General features: G+C 42.6%; 1 protein-coding gene across 20 annotated transcripts in view; it reads right to left on the bottom strand.

Annotated features, from left to right (window-relative positions):
• LOC129514588 (transcription factor 4) overlaps positions 1 to 21,922 on the bottom strand; it is a 356,507-nt gene that overhangs the window by 3,323 nt on the left and 331,262 nt on the right. For 14 of the 20 annotated variants that reach the window (XM_055333282.1, XM_055333281.1, XM_055333297.1 and 11 more), the window contains 2 exons: positions 3,521 to 3,656; positions 1,828 to 1,990 (listed from right to left, as the gene is read on the bottom strand). In XM_055333282.1, the coding sequence (XP_055189257.1) occupies positions 1,828 to 1,990; positions 3,521 to 3,656 (299 nt within the window). The remainder of the gene's footprint in view (positions 1 to 1,827; positions 1,991 to 3,520; positions 3,657 to 21,922) is intronic. The other 6 variants (XM_055333286.1, XM_055333284.1, XM_055333283.1 and 3 more) reach the window with 1 other exon arrangement.

Raw genomic sequence — 21,922 nt, 5'->3', positions numbered from 1 at the left:
ACTTAGTGAATGCTGGCTTGACACCTATGGCTCTGAATCTTCCACTCTGGATAATCCCTGGGTAGCTTCCAAATTGCAATAAGGACCAATTATAGCCAAGAAGCTTCAATCAATCAAAAATGGGAGTGGTATTCTCGGGCTGCAAGCACATGTTGCAAACGCAGGTGACGTAGGTGAGCCAGGAACACTTGTAAAGGAGGGGAAGAGGAAGGCACCAAAGAAAGATGCTTTAAGCCTTGGCTCATCTCCCCATAGGTTAAACTCCCTTCCAGACGGGACCGTCTGCCACAGATGCGTGTTGGTGGGCACACAACTGAACTGAACCAGTGGGAGAAAGTTCTCTCTCTGAGCCATCTGATCCTCTTCACTTCTACCAAACCCTCCTTCCCCTCCCCCGTGGGATGGCGGCGAGGAAGCCAAGGTTACCATTAATCCACATCCACATCCCACTACACAAGCAGGACACCATAAAAGAAAACGAAGAGGAAACGGAGGATGGAGACAAGTCTCTGCTGGGCCCGTCCTGAAGTAAAAATTCGGGTAACGTTTTGAAACACAGAACAGGTTGCCACCACTTTCACAAAGTGGGCCTGAAAGTGGGAACTTGTTTTCCAGAGGTAGTCAGGCTAATAACTAATTAGGGTTGGCTATTCACTTATAAATAATAAATAGATTGGTCACGCAAAGAAAACTGCCTGGCGCTGCCTTACAGCACAGGCGTAGAGGCATAAGTAAATGTCATGAGAGTGACCTTCTAAAATAAGATGGTTCTTAATAGCAAGTTAAAACGTTGTACTGAAACCTCTAGGAATCTCTGGATACGTGTCAGTCACGGCCACTAGTTAAATTACCAAGAACGGAGAGCGGACTGACAGAGAAGATGGTAGGGATGTGAAAGCCTCTCCTTAAAATTTCACCAACGTGGCCAAGAGTCGGGAAGCTACAGGGATGGTGGGAGGGAAGGGGTATGAAGATTTCAGGATTTTTGGAACTCTGGGCAGGACATGTAATAAAATATATCCCCGTAATTCTAAAGGCAATATAAAAAAGTGGCACGTTCTTAATTCCTAACGGACGTTAGACCTAACCCTGAGAACGACAGCTTTGAAAAGGGGGAGGTGTGCTCATAGTACAATTTATTTAGTTCATAAATAAAAACGGTAACCCACGGGAATTGAGGCAAAGAGGATGGGTGTCACAGTGTTCCCACACCACCTGATCCTCAGGTGAGGGTTAATATTCCAGGAGAGAGATTCTAATGTAAAGATATCGGATATTTTAGGAAACCAACCAGAAGCTATTTTCCCGCAGTTGTATTTTCTGTAGAAGGGAGGATCTGGGAGAAAAAAGTAAGCAATTCAGGTACTGTCATTATTATATAGATCAGCACGTTTAAGATAAAGCTGGGAAATCTTATCCCGTTCGAGAGAAGAAAAAAGTCATCGTTGCATATACCTCAATTGAGTTTTTAGCATGGCTAAGATCTCTTTTTAGAAATATTTTGGAGAGATCATTTCTGACCAAATTCGCAGAATGAGCATAGTTTAAAACAATCCACCATTTGCACTCAAATCGGTCACAAATTGTTCACGCTGCGTGCAATGAGCACGAGGTCCAAATTCATAAGTGCAAAGACATTTTAGGCTTCACTAGAGGACCGGTACCTTAAATGATACTTCTGTACCTCTAGAGCAAGCCTTTAATTTTTTCTTTTCGGCTTGTAGGTTTACCTGCCAGGAAAAAACTGAATAGTTTCTTCCTGTTCTGTTCACTTCATCAAAGTCCAATAAAGGAATTAAATGAAGCGACAGTATCATATACTGTTACCTAGATCTTGACCTAGTAATCGATTTGATATCCTTCTTGTCGTCATCTAACTTCTTGTCCTCGGAAGATTTCGTGTCTTGCAGGTTCTCATCGCCTTCGTCGTCGGATTTGATCTCAGAGCTGCCGGAGGAGACGCTCTGGCCCTGCAATCCCGGTGGCATGCCTACAGGAAAAAAAGAGACCAGGTGACACTTCCACTGAAGACCCGAGGCCCAGATGCACACGCTGCAGACTGTGGGGCTGCCAGCTAGCCAATTCACGCTGCTGAACTGTGATCCTTCTGCGGTGTTTTTTTTTTTTTTTTTTTCATGCTATCTGGTGAAGTTTCAAAAATGCACCTGTGGAAGCAAGTTTCCCCCGCATTGGCTCCGAGGTTAAATTCTATTTTGCAATCTTTTGGAGTAGATGGTAATTTCACTGTCTACAAAACATCAACTTAATTGCAATGAAAATCATAATCATGAAAATCACACACCTCAATGTTCTGATTAAGAACCCAAGTAAATATCAGCTATTATATTGAGTTTCTTCCATATGCAATGATTTAATAGAAAAATGTCCTTAAAATATAATTCCCAGGGAGTACGCTAAATATGTACAGTCAAGACTTCAATAGATACCCTAATGATATTCTGAAATTAGGCTTCTCTTATCGTCAAGGAGTAATCAGCATTTAGAAGTGGTACATATGGAAAGCAGTTAGCGGCTCACCGAAGACATTTCTAGCTTTATCACTGCTCAACTTTCAAGATCACATTATAGCTTTCAGGATCACAGTGCATTTTAAACCTCGACCCGCCTGTATCCACTTTTTCTTAAGGTACAAGCAGGTCTGTTGGGTACTGTCCTCTATTGGCAATCTGTGTAGTCACTCAAAATTTGGTCTGTGGTCCACGAGCATCCTTCATCACTGGAGCCCATGAGAGATGCAGAATCCCAGACCTACTGAGTCAGAAACTGCATTTTAACAAGATCCTCAGGTCCCGCCTCTGCACACCGAAGTTTAAAGAAGCCTTGGCCTATCTCTCCACATACGTGATCACCACGCAGATCTGTACGATGTTTAGCAGCAGGTGAAAAAAGAAAAAAGCGTCTGCATATCCCTGTGGGAACGTTCTCATCTTTATTCTACACATGGTCGGGGGGTGGGGGAATGAGAGGATGTCATCTGAGTGTCTGCTAGCCCCGGCCCCCGCGGCGGGCCTCCCCGGGCTCGCCAAGGGCTGCCCGGGGTCCGGGGTTTGAGGCGATCGTTGTGGGGCGGGATGAAAAGAGCGGATGTCATTCCACCAAGTTCCAGTTTTGCAACGTACCTACATTTCCTTTGATCTTAAATGACAGAGACAATTTCCTTCCTTCCTCTTCATTCGGAAATATCATTTTCAGGCTCCAACTAACCACATTAGAGGACCCGAATGAGGAAAATGTGGAAATAGCTAAAATAAAATTTCCTCTCATCAGGCTGTTGCTGTGTCCTTCCCCGCGGAGACAGGACCGGGGTTTCAGAGGATGTGTGAGAAGAACAGCTCCCGAAGAAACACAATTAGCGTGCTCCGTCCCAGAACCACGTTCCCATTTGCTTGCCCTCCTGGTGCGGAGTCTGGCTCCTGGTGCTGCGCCAGCGCTTCCGCATGGATGGGCGCCCAGGGAGCCCGGGCTCAGCACCGGCCCTGCCCGCATCCGGCCCACCTACCTCTGTAAGGGTCCTGGGGTGGGTTCAGGTCAGGGGACGTCGCAGACTGCACGGGAAGCTGTGGCACCGGGACCTGGTTGGGCACGAGGGAGTGGCTGCCTCGCAGGGCCACGCCGTCTTCGCGATGGGCCCCGACCTGGAGGGGGGACAGGAGCCACGCAGGTTAGTGGGGCCACAGGTTAGTGGGGCCCCGAGGTGGGCGCAGCAAAGGGCCCACAGGAGGAGGCCGGGCCTCTGCAGAGCGAGACTCCCAAATGCCTTTCGCTAGAGGGCGCGCAAGGACCACGCGTGCACCTGCAGGCCCTGCCGCCGAGCACCAACCGCAGCCGCCGAGCACCAACCGCTCTGTCCGCCCCTGACAATCACCCCCGCTCCCTGCTCCCCGCTCGGGCAGGTAAACGTCAAGTCGGCTCCCAGGGTGCGGCAGTGGGGCGCGCCGATTCCTGCCCATCTGTCTTCTATCATGTCCGCCAACAGATCTGACAATTATCTTAATGCCCATATGCTTAATTGTGGGCTTCTCAATTCCCCCATTGCTATCGGAAATCCTACAGGAATTTCAATTTGGCATTCGACTTTCATTTCAGGGGATAAGATTCTCAGGCCTGCCATTTTTTTTTTTTTCCATAATGCCAGCTAAGCCTCTGACAGCGGAAGCTGCAGCAGTGTGGGACACAGCCCCTGCTTCGTACAAATATAATAAAATGTCACCTGGCTTTCCAAAACTGGCAGCCCATTCCAAATTAATGTTTACTGCATTTCATCAGCTGCTGAGCTCCAAATCCAAAGGGGGACCGTTTCTGCCAATGCCACCACACCGGAAAATGTACCAATAAAGGTTTTATTAAACACACCAGTAATGCCATCATTGCTGCGCAAAGGTGTTTGGACAGTTTTCCTTTTTTTTTTTTTTCCCCTCCACTATTCTGATCCTAGGAAGACACCATACTGTAAACACTCTTTAGGTTTCCACGAATAAAATTACAGAATAGAGCACGAGGACTTGGTCCGGAAGACACACTGCTGAGCTTTTTATTAACTACTACTACCCACTCTGGGGGCCAGAGATGGTGCACAAGTGACAGTGAGGCAGCAGTTGCTGACTTTATAGCTTACGCCTTAAAGCAAAGCCATTAAGCATTTGCAAACCTAGAGAAACACGAGTGGCTTACATTTTCATCTGCATCTCCAAGTAGTTATTCTCTTAGCCCACTGTTAGGTGGACATTTTTGCAGGACAGTGGGTCTGACACTACATGTATCTACCCACGAATTTACACTGCTACGAATCAAAAAGTTTTTTTTTTTCCAATCCAAAACCAAAAACCCCACAAAGCAGAAAATCTTCCCTCTTTTCTGCTGCCCAATGTTTTAAAAGAATATTTCCAAAGAATGCAACAACAAGAATCTGAACCGACAACAATAAAATTCACAGAACCGAACGAAACACATGCTCTCCAAAGGCAACCTAGTATGAAGTATCACCATTACATAATCCAAAACAGTACAGAAGGAAATAACTCAGGGCGAAAGGGAGGGATCACGTAAATCATACTAATTGCTCAGCTTCAAAATATAGCAAGGATATAAAGGACTTCAAGACTCCTGAGCGTCAGAAGTATAAATGAATGCTGTAGCTAAGGGTCCAGGGCTAGACGTCTGCCACCTGTGTGCCTGTGTCCCTTCCCAGAACATTCTGAATGGTGGCTATTTAGCGTTGATGTGGGTGCTTCAAATGTAAGGAGACCTTGATTACCTCCTAAAGCAGCCTGTTCCATTTTAATCACAAGTTGGTCTCCTTATATATTCCACCCACTGATTCTAGTTTCAACTTCTGGAGTTCCATGGAATAAGTGCTTCAAGCTCCCTTCATATATTTAACACCACCGCCAGGCCACTGCTGTCTCCTCTGATAACCCAAGCCCCATCACTTACAGGCAGGGCAGCGGCAGGCCCACCCGGTGCTCCCACCATTTCTCACTCACTCTTGGTCTGTTTTTATATTCGTTCCAAATACAAGAGTGACAGATAGCTATTTTCTAATCAGGTGTCAGTTTGCCATTTTTATATTTGTCCATTTAAAAGACTGATTCGATTGATGATTATCTTTTCAATCTAAGATGTCAACTTGTAAGCATGAATTTCACAGGGCTTGATCACATGGTAGCTCTTTAAGTTTATCAATCAGTGTTAACCCAAATAATTATCCTAGTGCTGATTCCTATTTATTGGTATCCCAATGGGCTTCATCTCTTAAATTTCCGGTTCTAAATTGTAATCACTGAAAGTAGCCACAGGTTTGAGTATAGTAAAGATGTAATCCCTTTTATATTAAAATCATTCTATTAAAATATTTAAGCCTTCTCTGTAAACATGTATGATGTAATTTAAGGTTAATATTTTGCTTTTCACTTGAAATATATTCAGATATTGATCTTGCACTTCTTTTTTTCCTTCTAGATCACATTCAGATTAGTTTTTATGGGAGGAAAAAAGAGCCCATAACCAATTATCTTTATATTTTCTTTGCCTTGACTATTATGAAAGATTAAGTAAAAAGAATACAATAACGAGAGTCAATATCTAGATTTTACCTGTAACTGTAACCATGGACAAGCTATTCAAATTCCAAATGGGAAAATAACATTAAGTTATAGAGAATGAGTCCCATGTTTATTGCAAAGAGTGATAATATGCAAAGCAACCGTTATATAATAAGTACGTAATAATTATAGATACTGTCACGTGAAAATACTTGCATACTACATTAAAAATGAGAGTCGATGTGGTTCAAACACCTTCAGAACACAAGGTACCTTCCTTCATGGTCATCTTTGCACTCTTTGTCTCTATTTTGTTCACATGCATTTGATTTTAAATCCTTCTTCTACACAATGAGAGTAAAATCTGTTTAAGAATTGTAAATGTTTGTTCCAACTGTATTTGTTTGGATTTTAGCCATACATGTTACCTAACTTTATCTATTTTCTATAGATCATCTTAGGTCATCTCAAATTTTATACCAATCATTTTCCATAGAGGAAGTTGGGAACAAACTTACTCTTGATTTTTTTTTTTTTAATTTTTATTTTATTTTTAGAGAAAGAGAGAGAGAGAGATTCGTAAGCAGGCTCCATACCCAGTGTGGAGTCTGATGCAGGCTCGATCTCAGGACCCTGAGATCATGACCCTGAGATCATGATCTGAGCCTAAACCAAGAGTCAGACACTTAATGGACTGAGCTACCCAGGCACCCCTATTCTTGATGCTTTAAGGCTTCCCTAGTAAACTATATACATTCCAGGTCAAATGAATAAATGATGAAGGGTCCAGAACCATGTGGTAATGAGCCTGATTTTCCAGGATGAATTCCATTGCCTGGGGCTGTGGAACAGTATTCCAAAGAATTAACTTTGCTTTGTTTGTTTCCTTGGCCACAGGCAGCATGCCCTAACCCCATTCACTTCTCTATCAGAAACATTATTTCTGGTCACAAAGAGAGAAAGAAAGACAGATAGTGAATGGCCAGCACAATCCATCACTGGAAGACCTCTGAAATAGGAGGAGCCACGTATATACACAAGGATTAGGGCTTGTCCACCTTCCAGATGATAAATATGTAATTAAATAACTAGAAAAAAAGCACAATGAGGAGGGCACATGATGGGATGAGCACTGGGTGTTAAACTGTATGTTGGCAAATTGTATTTAAATTTTTAAAAATGTAAGAAAAAAAGAATAAAGCAGATTCCTTCAACCTACAAATCGAATCTAAGGATGGTACCTATTTTTAGAAAATCTATACTTCACTAAAGTCCTATTTTAATAACATTTTCATCTAGATAAGCAATAAAGTTAAAAGCCAGCCTAACTAAAAAAAGCAGTTCATTTTATCAATACTAATTTTTTTTTGCGATCTTCAAGAATAGTCTCCTTAGTAACATACAATGTGCTTTTAGATATATTTATTCTGAATGTAAAGGACAAACCTATATATTTCAAAATCATTCAAATGAGTATTAATTGATCAGAGAGTACATTTATTAATCCAAGAAATATTTACTAGTATACTTTATGCTTGTCCCTCCAGGAGGTGCTAGAGACAGTGAAGAAGTTAGACGATCTTGTGGAGTTTATAGTGATCCTCTGTGGCATTTCTGTGCACTGATCAATTCAGTGTGGCAGTTTTAACAGTAAGTTTCTCAAGCAAAAAGGACATTTATCAGATTTCTGTAATTTGAGTTTTGAACCCAGAGATCTCTTAGGACCTAAGGACACTCGTTGTCTCTCATGGGCCATTCCAGCCTCTCTTGTCCCTCCTCTGGTATCTCTGTCTTTCTGGCTTCTGTCCCCTCAGGACTACAGGCTGGACTCTCCCTTCATGCTATCTCTCAGTACATTCTTTCAGGTTCTGTACCTGCTGCTAACTCCCTCTGGCTTAGTGTTTCTGAGTTCAGAAGGCCAAGATCATGAGTTTGAAGCAGACATGGGCCGTCCTTTGAATGGGCCACTCTAGGGTCAGGTGTCCCCATTACTGGCCTAATGAGCTACAAAAGAAGAGGAGGCAAGGCCACGCGGTCCAAGCTTGGCTGCCCCTTCTGCCCATACATCCTGCTCCCCCATATCATGGTTCTTATGCACAAATATCTAAGTTACCCTGCATCTCGGTCAAGTTATTATTATTTTTTTTATCTCGGTCAAGTTATATTCAAGTTCTGACAGCAATTTAAACTCTCTCGTGTTAATTTATCAGTGGGAAGAATTAAATACCGTTAGAAGTGCATTACTTCTTCTGAATCACGTAAGCACCATATAATTTTAAATAACCTTACTTTCCAAGGAAATAATCAATATATTTATCGGGAGCACTTTTCATTCACACTATAGAGACTTAAAGGTTCTGAGGGACTTGGAACCCAGGTCGGCCGAAGTCTCCATTTTACAGAGAAGAAAGCTAAGGAGCTAAGGTCGGAGATAGTTAAGTGACTTGGCAAACATCTAGTAAGAAGACTAAAATAGAATTTGGGCTCAGAAAACTTATAACAGCATCGAACAATCTGGTTTGAGGTGTGTGTATGGGAGCGGAGTTAAGAGACAAAAGGCGTTTACTTCCTGGAGCTTTTGTTTACAACAGTGTGCATACACATACGCCTGTGTGTGTGTGTGTGTGTGTGTGTGTGTGTATAGCTATAGATACGGAAACTATTTTATTTTTCTTTATCATAGGGGGAAAAAAATCCACCATAGTTCACCAACCATGGCCAAGGTCAAGATGTCTAACCAAATTATAAAATGTAATATTTGCCACAACTCCTCCAACATAAACAGATTTAAAAGATATGCAGTTTCGAATTAGGTGGCTGCTGGCAAGGCTGTTTTAATGTGAGGATGCGCGCAGCATCCTGGTAAATACCCTCATCCTGATCCTTGAGCTCCCAACAAACACCACAAACAAAAAAGACATTCAGTGTTTCTGCTCTCTTTGTTTCCAGGGAGTATTGTGAAAGTAATTATTCTGTTGTATTTAAGAGGCCTATTTCATGGATGGGAAAATGTATTAAATTTCATTTGGCAGTTATTCAATCCTTGTTAATGTTATCTCCAGAGATAACTGCTTCAAAGCCAGCTTTCAGACCTCGGTCCTTCTCTTCTACCATAATCCTCCTAAAAGAGTATATAGGGCGGGAACTCTAGGAAATTGCTCATCAATTTCTAGACCAAGCGATAGTGATACAAGACCCGATAGGTTCTCAGGAACTTTTTGGCGTAGCAGAAGAAAAGGCATTCATGGCATCCGGCTGCAAATTTTTCTTTTGACATGGGTGTTTTTTAGAAAGAAGAAACAAAACAAGGAAATGGGACAAAGAAAAAAAGTCCTGGTAGCTTTTACTTTTCTCTCTTCTCTTTCTCTTCTTGTTTTTCCATGAGCCCAAAAGAAAACTTGAGGGGCTCTCGCTGTAATTAGACACCCATCGACGCAGAAGGCAGCTCTGCTGTCTGGCCGGGAACCCCGCGCGGAGACCCAGCCCACCTGGCCCTACCTGGCAGCTGCCGGGCGCCCGATTTCGGTTTCAAGGAGCTCCCCGGCCTCCGTCGCGTTAGGCGAAGGCAAGCTGATTTTCACAAACGGGCAAATCACCGCTTAGGCCCCACTGCATCCTGTAGGGAGGTGGGGCGCGGTCCTGCGGACCCTAATGGCTCCCAGATGGGGACCCCGACGTGGAGGGAAGGGCGCGGGGGCGCGTCCCACGAGGAGCAGCAGGGCCAGCGGCGCCCAGAGGCCGCGGAAAACAAGACCCACCTCGGATAACCAAGTCCTTTGTGCGAGAAAGCTCTGCCAGCTGGGCCACTCTTCAACCACAAATATCACTTCCATATTTCTCAGTTTAAGAACTTATCAGACGACCTTTTTTTTTTTTTTTTCAAGATTCCTGTGATTAAACATTTAAAGGACTTTTCACTAAAGTCAGATCTGGATTCAATTCTTTTGTTTGGGTTTGGATTCCTGGGAGAGGTTTATTGGGGGAAGACTTCCTCCCTCTAGAGAGCACCTGTCTTCTCCCCAGAAATCTCACAGCTTCGCTTATGCTTTGCCTGAAATTTAAGGTAATTCCTTACTGCTTATTCTCCCGGTGATAAAATCATTTTCAGGAGGATTTTAAACATGATGTAAATGACCCCGACTTGGCAGCCCTGACGTGTCACGGGATCCGCTAGGCTGAAACTCCCATTGAATGTCCACCAAAATGGTTAAAACGAATGACCCTGTGATTTAATTCGAGAGATGCAAATGGCTGTTATCTGATTTCAGTTCATCTTTTTTTTTTCTTAACTCGTACGTTCCATCTATTAAAACTGTTTCATTTCTCTCCTCTGTATCTCCACCCTCCGCCCCCAATTCTCTACATTAGTTTCCTATGGTGGAAACCATAAGTGGACGCAGTGCACCAAGTAAGAACCTCAGCAGGTGGCTCTCAGAGTCCATTTCATCCCTTCTTGCCCCGGAAGCAGGTTAGTAAATAAGTTATAGGGAACTAAACCTAGTCTATGCCTGGTGGACCAAGTCTATCCATCACAGAGATTCGGGTGAAAGTTTGCAATTATCTGTACACAGCTTCTTTCGTTTGGACTGAAGGAAAAGACTCGATGTGTTCATAGAGTCCTGGATCCTGCAGTACAAACACACCTGTGAGGGTGCACAGCCACGGGGCTGGCTTCCACTCAACGCGCTCTGTAGCCAGCCCAGCAGAGGTCTGCCACTAGGGATTTAGCCTCACCTAACTGGCCTTTATTTTTTAAATGCCTTTCTTATCATCCAAGTAACACATGCCTATTGTAAAATAGTTGGAAAGGAAGTGGAAGTGTAACAAGCTTGCCTAAACTAATGAGACATTCCTTCCCCATCACTTCCTAAATTTTCCCCTTTTGAATGTTATATTCCCTGCCCGTCACCTGTTCCCTTGCATGTCAAGGTTCCAGCACAGCTTTTCATTGTTCTATGGATCAAGCCTAAGATCGATTACCTTGTGCATCTGTGTCCTTCACTTGGACACCAGAAGACCATTCCAGTTCTCTCCTGTTACCAAGTTCCTTAATCTCTGACTTCAGTTCACTTCAACCCACTCAGGGTTTCCCAAGGGCTGCATTCACTCCCATATCAGCAAGGCTCTTGAGCCAAGCCCTCCCAGCTCTGCCTGCCAGAGCTGGTTTCCTCTGCACAACTCACCAACCACTTCTCTTTTATTAGTCCCACAGATCCCCTTATTTGCACTCCTCATCGACCGTCCGGGTCTCCAGAAGTCTCACCACCTTGCCGGGCCTGGACAGGGCTCTCCCCCGACTGCTCATTATGGAAACCCTCACCAGTACCCACTCAAGGACCATGCAAATAGGGCAGGGCATACACTTCAATGCTTCTGTTTTGCTGCCTTTGATAAAGCCTTTATTTGTCTTGAGATGTAAGCATCCCAAGGGCAAGGACTGGGTGCATAGGTCATTGTATAGGACTGTAATATCAGAATGTGCAATTAGATGCTTCATGAACGGTGATGACGCAAGTGGTAAGTCTGTGTGAGGCTATTTCCGGAATCTGAACCTTTTGATATTGTCAAGTACATATTTTGCGCGTTTCTCTCAAAAAAATAAACATTTTGTTTAACTCAACAAATGCCTCTGAGATGTCTGCTATGCACAAGGCACTATTTAGGTGTTTGCAGGAGAAATAATAAAAGATACATCTATTACTTAATAATAATTAGAACCTAATGATGGTGGAGGCATATATGACAAAAGTGAATGTCATGAAGGAGTACAGGGTTATGCGGGGTTTTAAAGGATGGGCTTTGAAAGAAACCCTTGAACTGAGAAACCAGGGACTTCTTCAAGAAGGTGGCATTTTAGATAGGCTTTGAAAGATGTGTAGGTTTTTGATATAAATTATTTAGATTTTTTTAAAAAAACTGACATTTAACATCAATGAGATAACATCTCAAGTCTAAATCAAAGTTTCTATTTTTACATCAAGAAGTGGCATTATTTTGATATTAAATCTATATGAAGAAGCAGCTAAGGACTGCATATTAACGTGTTTTCATGTTGTCAGACTACATAGTTTGGACAAAAAGCAGATTTTAGTAAAGCCCTTTATAAACCTCACAGGCTTTACTACAAAGTGAACAAAACAGGGCATTTTGGACACAAATGGTACCTCACTGTATGTATGTATTATTGGCCCAAACGACTCATTCTTATTTAACTGCAGTGAAGTCTTTCATCTCCCAACTATACAATAATGGTTTCCATATGACCAGTGGCTCTGCTATAAATAAGATCAAAAGCAAAAGAAAGGGTTTAATAAAAGAAAATGACATTAAGAGTAGCATTAAATCGGGGGGGGGATGCCAATATTCAACTCTTTTGTTTGTTTGTTTTGAGACTGAAGCTCCACACGGTACTAAGTAGCTTCCCCATATATCATGAAAAGGCATTTGACAAGAAGGAGTAAAATGTACAAAATCCATTTGGGTATGCCTTAGAGTGGGAAGGATTAAGATGGGGGACAGTGGGGAGTGCGGGGGCAGGGAGGAGCACCCCCCTCCAGAGGCAGGCTGGACAACAGGTAAGCAGCTTGTTTCCCATTGAAAGAGTTCAAGGGAACATGTCGATGGCAGGTTCTCTGTCCTTTTCTGTTCTATTTAATGGAGATAGACTTTTGGTAATCCAGAGATTCTCAGAGAATCATAACATTGCTCAACTCTCGTACATGAGTTCTGAGAAAGGAAGTTTTTTTTGGCAATGCGCAGTGACTTGATATGAAGAGCCAACTTCCCAAACAAATTCTCTTCTAGTTCTCAAAAAAAAAAAAAAAAAAAAATCACAATGTTAATCTCTATTCCCGACTGGATAAACAGCTGCTAATAACCTCCAGCTCCCAGGGGAGGAGGTTGTTTCCTTTCATCTTCAGACTGGTGGATATCTGACGTGCCCTGGACTTTAGTGATTCCACATGTTCCTTCCTTGGTCTTCTTCAAAACTGCCCTGGTACTGGTCTTGCCAACCCAGGTTTCTTTTCGCCCTTCGACTGCATCCGTAGACTTGGAGGACATCCTCGGTTATGGTAGTACAATCATTTGAAATTGTAGTTCTTTTTACTGCGGGTGTATTTAAAGAGGAAATTCAAGCACTTATAACACCTAAGGGAAGCTAAAGTCTTGGACCTTTGTATTTGAAGCCTTGAGAGGGAAATAACCATTTTGGTTTCCTTCAGGCTGAGCTAATTATTCACTCAAGGGCTGGCTACATTCAAAGATACTCGGTTCCTAACAGCATCACTAATGCGATTACTTACCTCTCTGTGTTGGTGTACTACACGCAGGGGCCAACATCCCGCTGTTCCTCTGCTAGGAAGTCCCCTGCAGAAGGTTACAGGGCCAGCTGGCCCCCAGAGTCATTGTCACTTGTTCTCAAGCACCTGCTTTACTGGTGACCTCAGTCCTACACCTCAAGATTCAGACATTTCGCAAAACAGCTTTTTAAACAAAAACCAGCTGTTTCCCATCTAGACTACAGGGGGAAGAATCTGGGCAGCTCACAGAAACATTACCCAGAGACTACCATTCCCCAATAACTTTCACACACTTTCAGCTCCAAACGAGACCCGTCCGTGTGCAGAAGCCAGGGAGAAGGCAAACGTGAAATTAAAACGTGGAAACTCAATACCCTGGGTCTTGACGGCGTGTCTAATTAATGGCTTCAAAATGAACGTGGTTATTGTATCACGATAGTGCTTCCCCAAAGATGTCATTTAACTAATATTGGACATATCTTTTGCTTAAACTCAACTTTATAGTTTAAGATGATTTATGGATGGAGAGGAAGCTATAATTATGCACAACTGTGAATGTCAGCCAATTAGGTAGAGTTCTCGTGTTTCAGAAATGCGATGTTCAAGCTTTTTTTAATTTTTTGATTTTTTTTTTTTTAGGTTTGCACTCTTAAAGCTGCTTTGCCTAAACCCTCTTCTTATTTTGAACCCATTTTACACTTCTATTTTCTAAGCAATTAAGATACTTTTTATTCGAAAAATTTACAGCCACAATAAAAGTTAAAATAACACCACGACCACAGATTTTTAAAAAAATATATAAAATGGCCAAGGCCTAGTCTTGGCTTTTAAACAGTGCCAAGTTGCTCCAGAATTTTCTGTTTTGGTATGAATGACATAACTGAATTACTTCATGAGCTGCTACTTTAATTCCTAAGGGTGGAAAATTCCATGAGTTAATTTAATTTGGATGTAAAAAAATATACATGAAAACTCGCTCTTCCTGTGGACTCTCATGTGAAATATTTGAGCCAATTGTTGGAGCTGCCGTGCTTCCAGGAGGGGCTTTCCACCCATCTCGGCCTGGCTGGTGCTGCAGGGCCTGGTATCATCAGAAAATTCGGGCACATAAGATCCTTTATTTGCTGCATATGTTTTTAATCACTTTATTTGATAGTTCTGTGCAATGCTGCTTCTAGCCTGTCTCTAATGCTGAAATCCTACACGGATGCTAACATGGGCTCAATGACACCTTTTCCAGGAAGCTTTTCCTAGGTGTTTCCTAAGGCTGGACAACATTCCTCCTTCTCTGAACTGTTTCTTAAGTCACTTCATAATTCCACCTTGTATTACAGTTGGGCACAGACCCCTGTTATCACTCTCCTGGAGTCAGAGGCCTATAGGGTCAGAGAGTCTCATGCACATTTTGTAACCTTCAAAGGATCTCAAGCACAGAAGACAGAGGATGAAGGAATGAACATCTGTGTAGTTTCTGATATATACAATTATTATCTTTCCCCCAGAAAATCTGCTTTCTTGAGAAAACAAGGGTAGTAATACCACCTTTTTAAAATGCAAGGGCTGTGCCTTTTCTAAACCATGCATGGTTTAGCATTATGTCCTTGTCCCCAGTAAAGGTTCAATAAAAAATATGACAATGACTATGCTATTAAAAGCATTTACCTAAAAAAAAATAAAATAAAATAAAAGCATTTACCTTCCTTTTCCTCTATTATTTTAGAAGAAAGCAAAGTAAAAATACGATGGGGCCGAAGAATCTCTTTTAAACGTGTTTTTATATTTTAAAAGTGGGGAAAACAACCAGTTTTTTAAATTTATTTAAAGTTCATGACACTAGGGTGCGAAACACATACTTTAGGGGAAAAAATTAGGGAACTAGGCTTGCTTTGTCCTAAAGCGGAAAAAGGGAGTCTTTGGGGTTTGATGGTCCAACGCAGACCGACCATTTTGTTTCCAGGTCAGAGGGCCTGTTTTGAGTAAAAGAGGTATTGGGGGGGAGGGCGGGGGGAAAAAGGGGATATACCCAGTTTGGACCCGCTGCTGTGGGATCTGGGCACACATCATGTCCTAACCACTACTCTCAGGGGTTGTTCATGGAGCGTAAGTGGTTGTATTTAAAACCTTTTGACTTTTGTATAAGTTAAGGCAGAAATACCGAGTGTCAAATGGTGAGCTCTACCTTTCTGAAGGTGCTGTACCTAATCCATGGTTAAAAGAATTTCTTTAAGTCAGACAGAAAAAGACAAATACTGTATGTCCTCATATGTTATGTGTAGAATCTTAAAAAAAAAAAAAAAAGAGGAACTCAAATAAATAAGAGAATAGTAGAATGGTGGTACCTAGGTGATATGGGGAGATGTTGACCAAAGGGTACACCCTTGTAGCTGTAACGTGAGTAGATCCTGGGATCGAATGTACAACATGGGGACAGTAATAAACAATACTTCATTATAGATTTGGAAGTTGTTAAGAGTAGATCTTTAAAAAAAAGTTATCACCAGGCGCACAGAAAAAGGTAATTATGTGAGAGGATGGAGGTGTCCACTAATCATACTGTGGTTATCATTTTGCAATATATAAATGCATTAAATCATCAAGTTCTATACCTTAAGCTTATATAGGTTTGATGCCAAGAATATCTCCAAAGGCTAGGAAAAGTTTTAGAAAATAAAAATCTCTTCAAGTTCTTTTTCTTTTTTTTCCCTTAAGTTTTCTTAAAATAAGGTACAAAATTGATATAGATTAAAAAAAAAAAAACCTTTCAGTTGAGACTGATCATTGTGGACATTAGGGTAGATGGTGAAACTCTATAGATAGGCAAATAGCCTAATCAAAGAGAGAAGCGTATATGGGTTTCTATATAGTAGCTATGGAAAGATGATGGAGATGACTAAGATCTTGAGTGAAATCTATAACAGGCTATTTAAAAGATAGTTTCAAAGTGCTGTGAGAGAGAGGCAATGACTTCTCAAACCCACTTTGGTCCAAGAAGAACAAGTTTTTGTGGACAAACCTCACTTCCTCATTCGTGGGAATGCCACACGTTGGGTGTCTTGTGATAATGCTAAGGTCAAAATGAGAGAAGGTGGAGAGCAGGAGAGCAAAATTAGTTGAACGTTACTGGTTGAAATATGAAACCCAAAGGCAGGGGACGATGTAAGTGTCAAGAGAATGTCTGTAGCAGGAACCTCAGGCCTTCGGCTCCACACCCTCCCCTAGTTAACATTTTTGTTCGTGGCTTTGCTAAGGGCAATAATAGCACCCATCAAATTTACCCACGACAGAGCTGCAGCATGTCACCGAATGAGGACCTACAGGAGACCTTTCGACTGCAGTCTGAAATTCAAAGGCATCGAAAAACAGCAAAACAACAAAACCCCACAAAGGCATAACATGAAGTTTTGTAACGGTACAACACAAAGTACACAAGGGTAGTTGAGATATGTACGACTTATGGATTTCAGCTGATTATAAGTTCAATATTTCCTAGCAGGATGATGAAGTCATCTTCAAAAAGGCTAACAGGATACTGTTGGGTGGCCTTTAAATGAAGATACAAATCACTGAATGAGTTTGGTAGTAGATCCACCCTAGTCCACCCTGGTGATTCCTTGAGCACTATGTTCAGTTTGAGATTCGACATGCTCAAAGGTCCTTGAAAAAGAAAGCATTCCTTTTAAACTAGGGGGAACATGCTGGAAAGTCATAAAATCAAAACTTTCATGGTGGGGGGTAAATATTTGAAGATATAAATATCTGGCCCAGAGGCGGGGGGAAACTGAATAGACTGTTTTCAAAGAACTGTTAGGTTCCTAAAGTATTTGTTGGGTTGACTTAGGGGTAAACTTCAGTGACCAGAAAAATGAGGACTGCACAAAGAAGTAAATTTGGGCCGGACATAAAGAAGAGTTTTCCAACATTTGATAGAAATGCGCTTTACGGTCATTTAGAGCTATTTATCCTTGGAGGAAGGGGGCTGATAGAGGCTTGTTGACTGCGTTGCAGGGGATTTTAGGGGGATTTGGATAGGGAGGATAGCTAAGATCCTGGAGATTCTACGGTAGTAATTGCTTAGAAATGCAGCATCTGCTCAGATTATCTACAAAACTTTATGGAGTCAAAATCTGTGAAAAGGTAAGAGGAGCAAGATTGAAGACGACAAAGTCTCTATGGGTCAGACCTTCCCTGGAATTTTCTGACTTCTGCCACTCTCATGACTATATATACCAGTTAATGCCACCCAAGATAACACGTCCCTGCCCATGACCCTCTCCTGTTGCATGAAGCCAAGGGGCAACTGTGGAAGTGCCTTGGGTTTCTATCATGGTGAGTGTTGAGTACGCACAAAATTGTTGAATCACTATGTTATATGTTTAAAACTAAGATAACACTGTATGTTAATTAGATTTCAATAAAAAACAAAAATAGTTTTTTCTTGGGTTTCATTAGTTTCAGTCAGTAATGAAAAGGTTCGTAGTATCAGCCACACTTTTGAAATTGCTATGGTACTGGGTTAGAGAGGAAGTTCACTGCGGTGGTGTGGTATTCAGTACAATGAGGACTGCTCTCCTTTGGGGGCTTGTCTGGTTTCTATCCTAGTTTGGCCATTAACTAGTGGGCGTCCATGCTTGGGTCGCTTCCCCTTTCTGGGCCTTGGTCTTCGCCAGTAAAATAAGGGGCACAGGCGAAATGACTTCTGGGGTGCTTTTAGAACCTAAAAATTCAACGGTCCTAACTCTTAAAAACTATGAAAGCAAAACTAAGCTGTTTTCTTATGAGGCCCTGTGTGGTAAAAGTTCTTGTATGTTCAAATGTTAGGTAAAGAGGGATGCCTGGGTGGCTCAGCAGTGGAGCATCTGCCTTGGCCCAGGGCGTGATCCTGGAGTTCTGGGATCGAGTCCCACATCGGGCTCCCTGCATGGAGCCTGCTTCTCCCTCTGCCTATGTCTCTGTCTCTCATGAATAAATAAATAAAATCTTAAAAAAAAAAAAAAGCAGAGGTCAATTTAAAAAAAATGTTAGGTGAAGAGAAAAGGTGCTTTATCATGTACTGAATTTTTTTCTGATAAATTCTTTTTAACCCCAATTAAAAATGTTATGAACAGAGGGAAACTGGGCTAGGATTGGCTTACATCTAAAAGCCAATCCTTCCTCTCCTCTTCTCGTCTCTCTTCTTTTTCTTTCTTTCTTTCTTTCTTTCTTTCTTTCTTTCTTTCTTTCTTTCTTTCTTTCTTTCTTTCTTCTTTTTCCTTCCTTCCTTCCTTCCTTCCTTCCTTCCTTCCTTCCTTCCTTCCTTCCTTCCTTCCTTCCCTCCCTCCCTCCCTCCCTCCTTCTTCCTTCCTTCCCTTCTTCCTTCCTTCCCTTCTTCCTTCCTTCCTCCCTCCCTCCCTCCCTATTTCAAGTTGAAATGCACGGTTTCTGAAATGTGTGCTGCATCCCCCCCTCCGGTGGGGGGGGGTTCTAAGAAGGGGTCTCAGGGATGCTGTGGAGGATGCATGTGGATGGGGAGTTCTACAGGGCTCCTCCAGGAAGTGAGCTAGAGCAACCAGATCCTCAGGAGATCACTACTCTTCTGCCAAGTGACAATGGCACTCTTCCCTCCCAGGTAGCAGAGCTAAGTCCCTGCTCTCTGGTGGGGCTTGCTAAATTGCTATAACAATGTGTTTTCAAATATGTGTCCTTTTCTACTAAACTGTGAACCCTTTAAGAGCAGAGACCATGTGTTAGCACGGAGCCTGGCATTTGGTAATCACTTGATCAATGTTTTTGGAAATGAATAAATGGACTTTAAGCAAAAAAGGTCTGAGAACCACACGGATACTATATATTAACAATAAAGGAGATTTTTAGCTAAATGATCGCTTCACTGCTGCTGACTCCACTGACAAGTAATCAGAAACACAGAATCACATGAAGATATTTTTGATGTGGGTTTGGTTCTTACTCAGTTAAAAGAGGAGATTAGGTCATCTGAAAGGCTTGCTTTCAGGTCTCATCTGTGGATCTGAATACTGAGTGAATACTGGAGAGAATTATTTTTGAAACACTCACTTCAATAATTTATAGAACCTAATGATTTAATATCAGGATTAAGCATGGAGATATCTGAGGCACGGAGGGGATGGGGTGCGGTTATATCTGGGTAATTAGCTTAGTGATAAACCCACCTGTTTCCTTATTCTCCCACATTCAGAGATTTCTGCTTTGACTCTGTCGGAAACGTGGGTGGTTTTGGTAAGAAAAATAATTTAAAATTTACTACTTCATGACCCCAGTAAGGAGAGTGTACACCTCTCGCCACTTAGCACAGACATGCTGACTTAAGAATAAATGTGTAGACAATGTGGGTTTTAATCTAGCATACCACCACACTGGGCGGGGGCGGGGGGGGGGGAAGGAATTCTTTACCTCTGCATTTGGGTAGAGAGCTGTCCTGGGCACTTGGCCCCAAGATAGCTGAGGACTCTTTTATCAAGGAGCATTTATCAAGATTTGAAAATCACGAGCTCTTACCTCCCTAAGATTAGTTCTGAAAAGGTGCACCTAAAACTAATCTCTGGGGAGTGCTAGTGGTAGTAAACAAAGAGCGTGGAACACAAAGGCATTGTACCTGAGTTGAAAGCTGGCTTCATGACTTGCGCCTCCTCAAACCTAGTTAGGCCCATTTGACCAACGCCTAAAATGGACATCACCATCATCCTCAGAGAGCTCCTGTGAAGACCTCCTGAGATAATGTTCACGGAGCACCTAGCAGAGGGGCTGGCGACTTGTCCAGCGGTCAGAAAATAGTAGTTTCCTTTCTCCCATTCTGACTGACGATTTATTCACTGGTGTGTGTGCGTGTGTGTAGGGGGGGTACTCAAGGAAGTTACAATATAGGGGGTAAGGCAAAAGTCATGCCTACAAAAGGTATATAGTTTTGCAAGACTGGGTAGATATTTTTATGTAGCCAACACTATGATTCACAGAGCTCTGGAAAGTAGAAAAGAAAACAGACTATCACAGGTGGAGGCAGCAAGGGAAGGCTTCCTGGAAGAGGAAGGATTCGAGCCAGAGCTTTGAGGGTGGTGGGAATGAGACGGGCGGAGAGAAGTGCGCAGGGCAGGCCAAGCCCAACAGACACAAAAGTACTTAACGAGGACGTCCAGGGCAAGTGCTGTAATATGCACAGACTGGTCTGAATGGAAGAAATTCTGCATGTTGGACTAGCTAAGCATACAGCTTTTGGTAAATGGTAAAGGGGCTTAATCAACTGGATCAAGAAACTGGTCTTTATTTTGTAGATAATGGAAAGCCAGAGAAGGTTTCTGGGCAGGAAAGAGCATGGCCACATATCGTCTAGAAAGCCTGCAAGTCTACGACATTCACGCTAGCATTATGAGCCATGCTGCTGGGAAAGAAATCCCTTTCATTACACTAATACTTAGTAAATCACTGAAGACCTACTTCAGAACTCCAAGGAAAACATTTTATGAATCAAAAGCTAAGTACAATATGTTAGCAATTAAATGAGATAACATAACAGCCGAGGCAGAACCAGTTCTCCCCACCACGATTTCAAGCTGCTGCAGAAAAGAAATGCTTCTATCATCTTCCAAGTTATCAAGCCATTTTGTTTTGATTTTCGGAAGGCGGGGAGGAAGCGAGAAGAGGATGGAGGTCAAGAGGATTCAAAGCTGTCTATTCTTTAATCAGGAGGCATTATTAAGGGGACTCACAAAGGAGATTTGCTCAGAACAAGCCTAGCCCTGGGATGGGTCTTCAGTCCCTCTAAGTGGCTTCTGCTCCAGAACCAGGAACGAAGGTGTGTAGCTGGAAAGAAACACCCACCAGTGTTCTCCGTAGTGAGGTTTCCGGTCCTTACCTCCCACTGCTACTTTATTTACTGCAGCTGGCCAAGGTTTTATAGCCTGTTTCATGTATTAAAATTCAAATGTGGAAAACATTACCAGTATCCTCCTTGATACTTTTTTTGTTGTTGTTGTTCGGGGCAAGGGGGGGGGTGGTTTTTTTTTTTTTTTTCTCTTCCCCTTCAACTTCCTTTTTATTGTGGAATGTATCAAATGGTCAAAGGCTAACTTCAGACTGACTAAATTCAAAAACTATTTCCTTTGTTCTGATGTTTTTGTTTGAAAATTCATACCAGTTTGCGCAAGGAAAAGAAATGACAATCCGATCTCTTTCACACACGTTGGGGAGTTTCAGGCTGGGGAGCTCAGACCCTTGTGGACCTGCTGGGTCTTTGTGAGAAGAAAGGAGAAGGACGGCAGGGCCTCTGCTGGTTGTAAGGGCAGCAGGCTGTGGCCACGCTGCATCTCTGGAGCTACTCCTCACCTGGTTGGCTGTGCGGTCATCCCTGACTGGATTAGAAGTGCCTTCAGAGGAGTGAACGGGGAACTTTCCCTCCTCAGTAAAACTAGCAGCTTTATAGCTTCTGCAGAGCCTTTTCAAAACCAAATCAGAAATGTTTCTGGGCAATATTGGCAGATTATTTCTCTTTTCCTATTGCTCCAATGCATTATCTCCCCTTCCCCTCCAGCCAGATCAGGCCAACTTCCC

This window comes from Nyctereutes procyonoides, unplaced genomic scaffold (genome assembly GCF_905146905.1).
Source record: "Nyctereutes procyonoides isolate TBG_1078 unplaced genomic scaffold, NYPRO_anot_genome, whole genome shotgun sequence".
In the NCBI taxonomy this organism is placed as follows: domain Eukaryota; kingdom Metazoa; phylum Chordata; class Mammalia; order Carnivora; family Canidae; genus Nyctereutes; species Nyctereutes procyonoides.
This window is presented reverse-complemented; position numbering and strand designations above follow the sequence as displayed.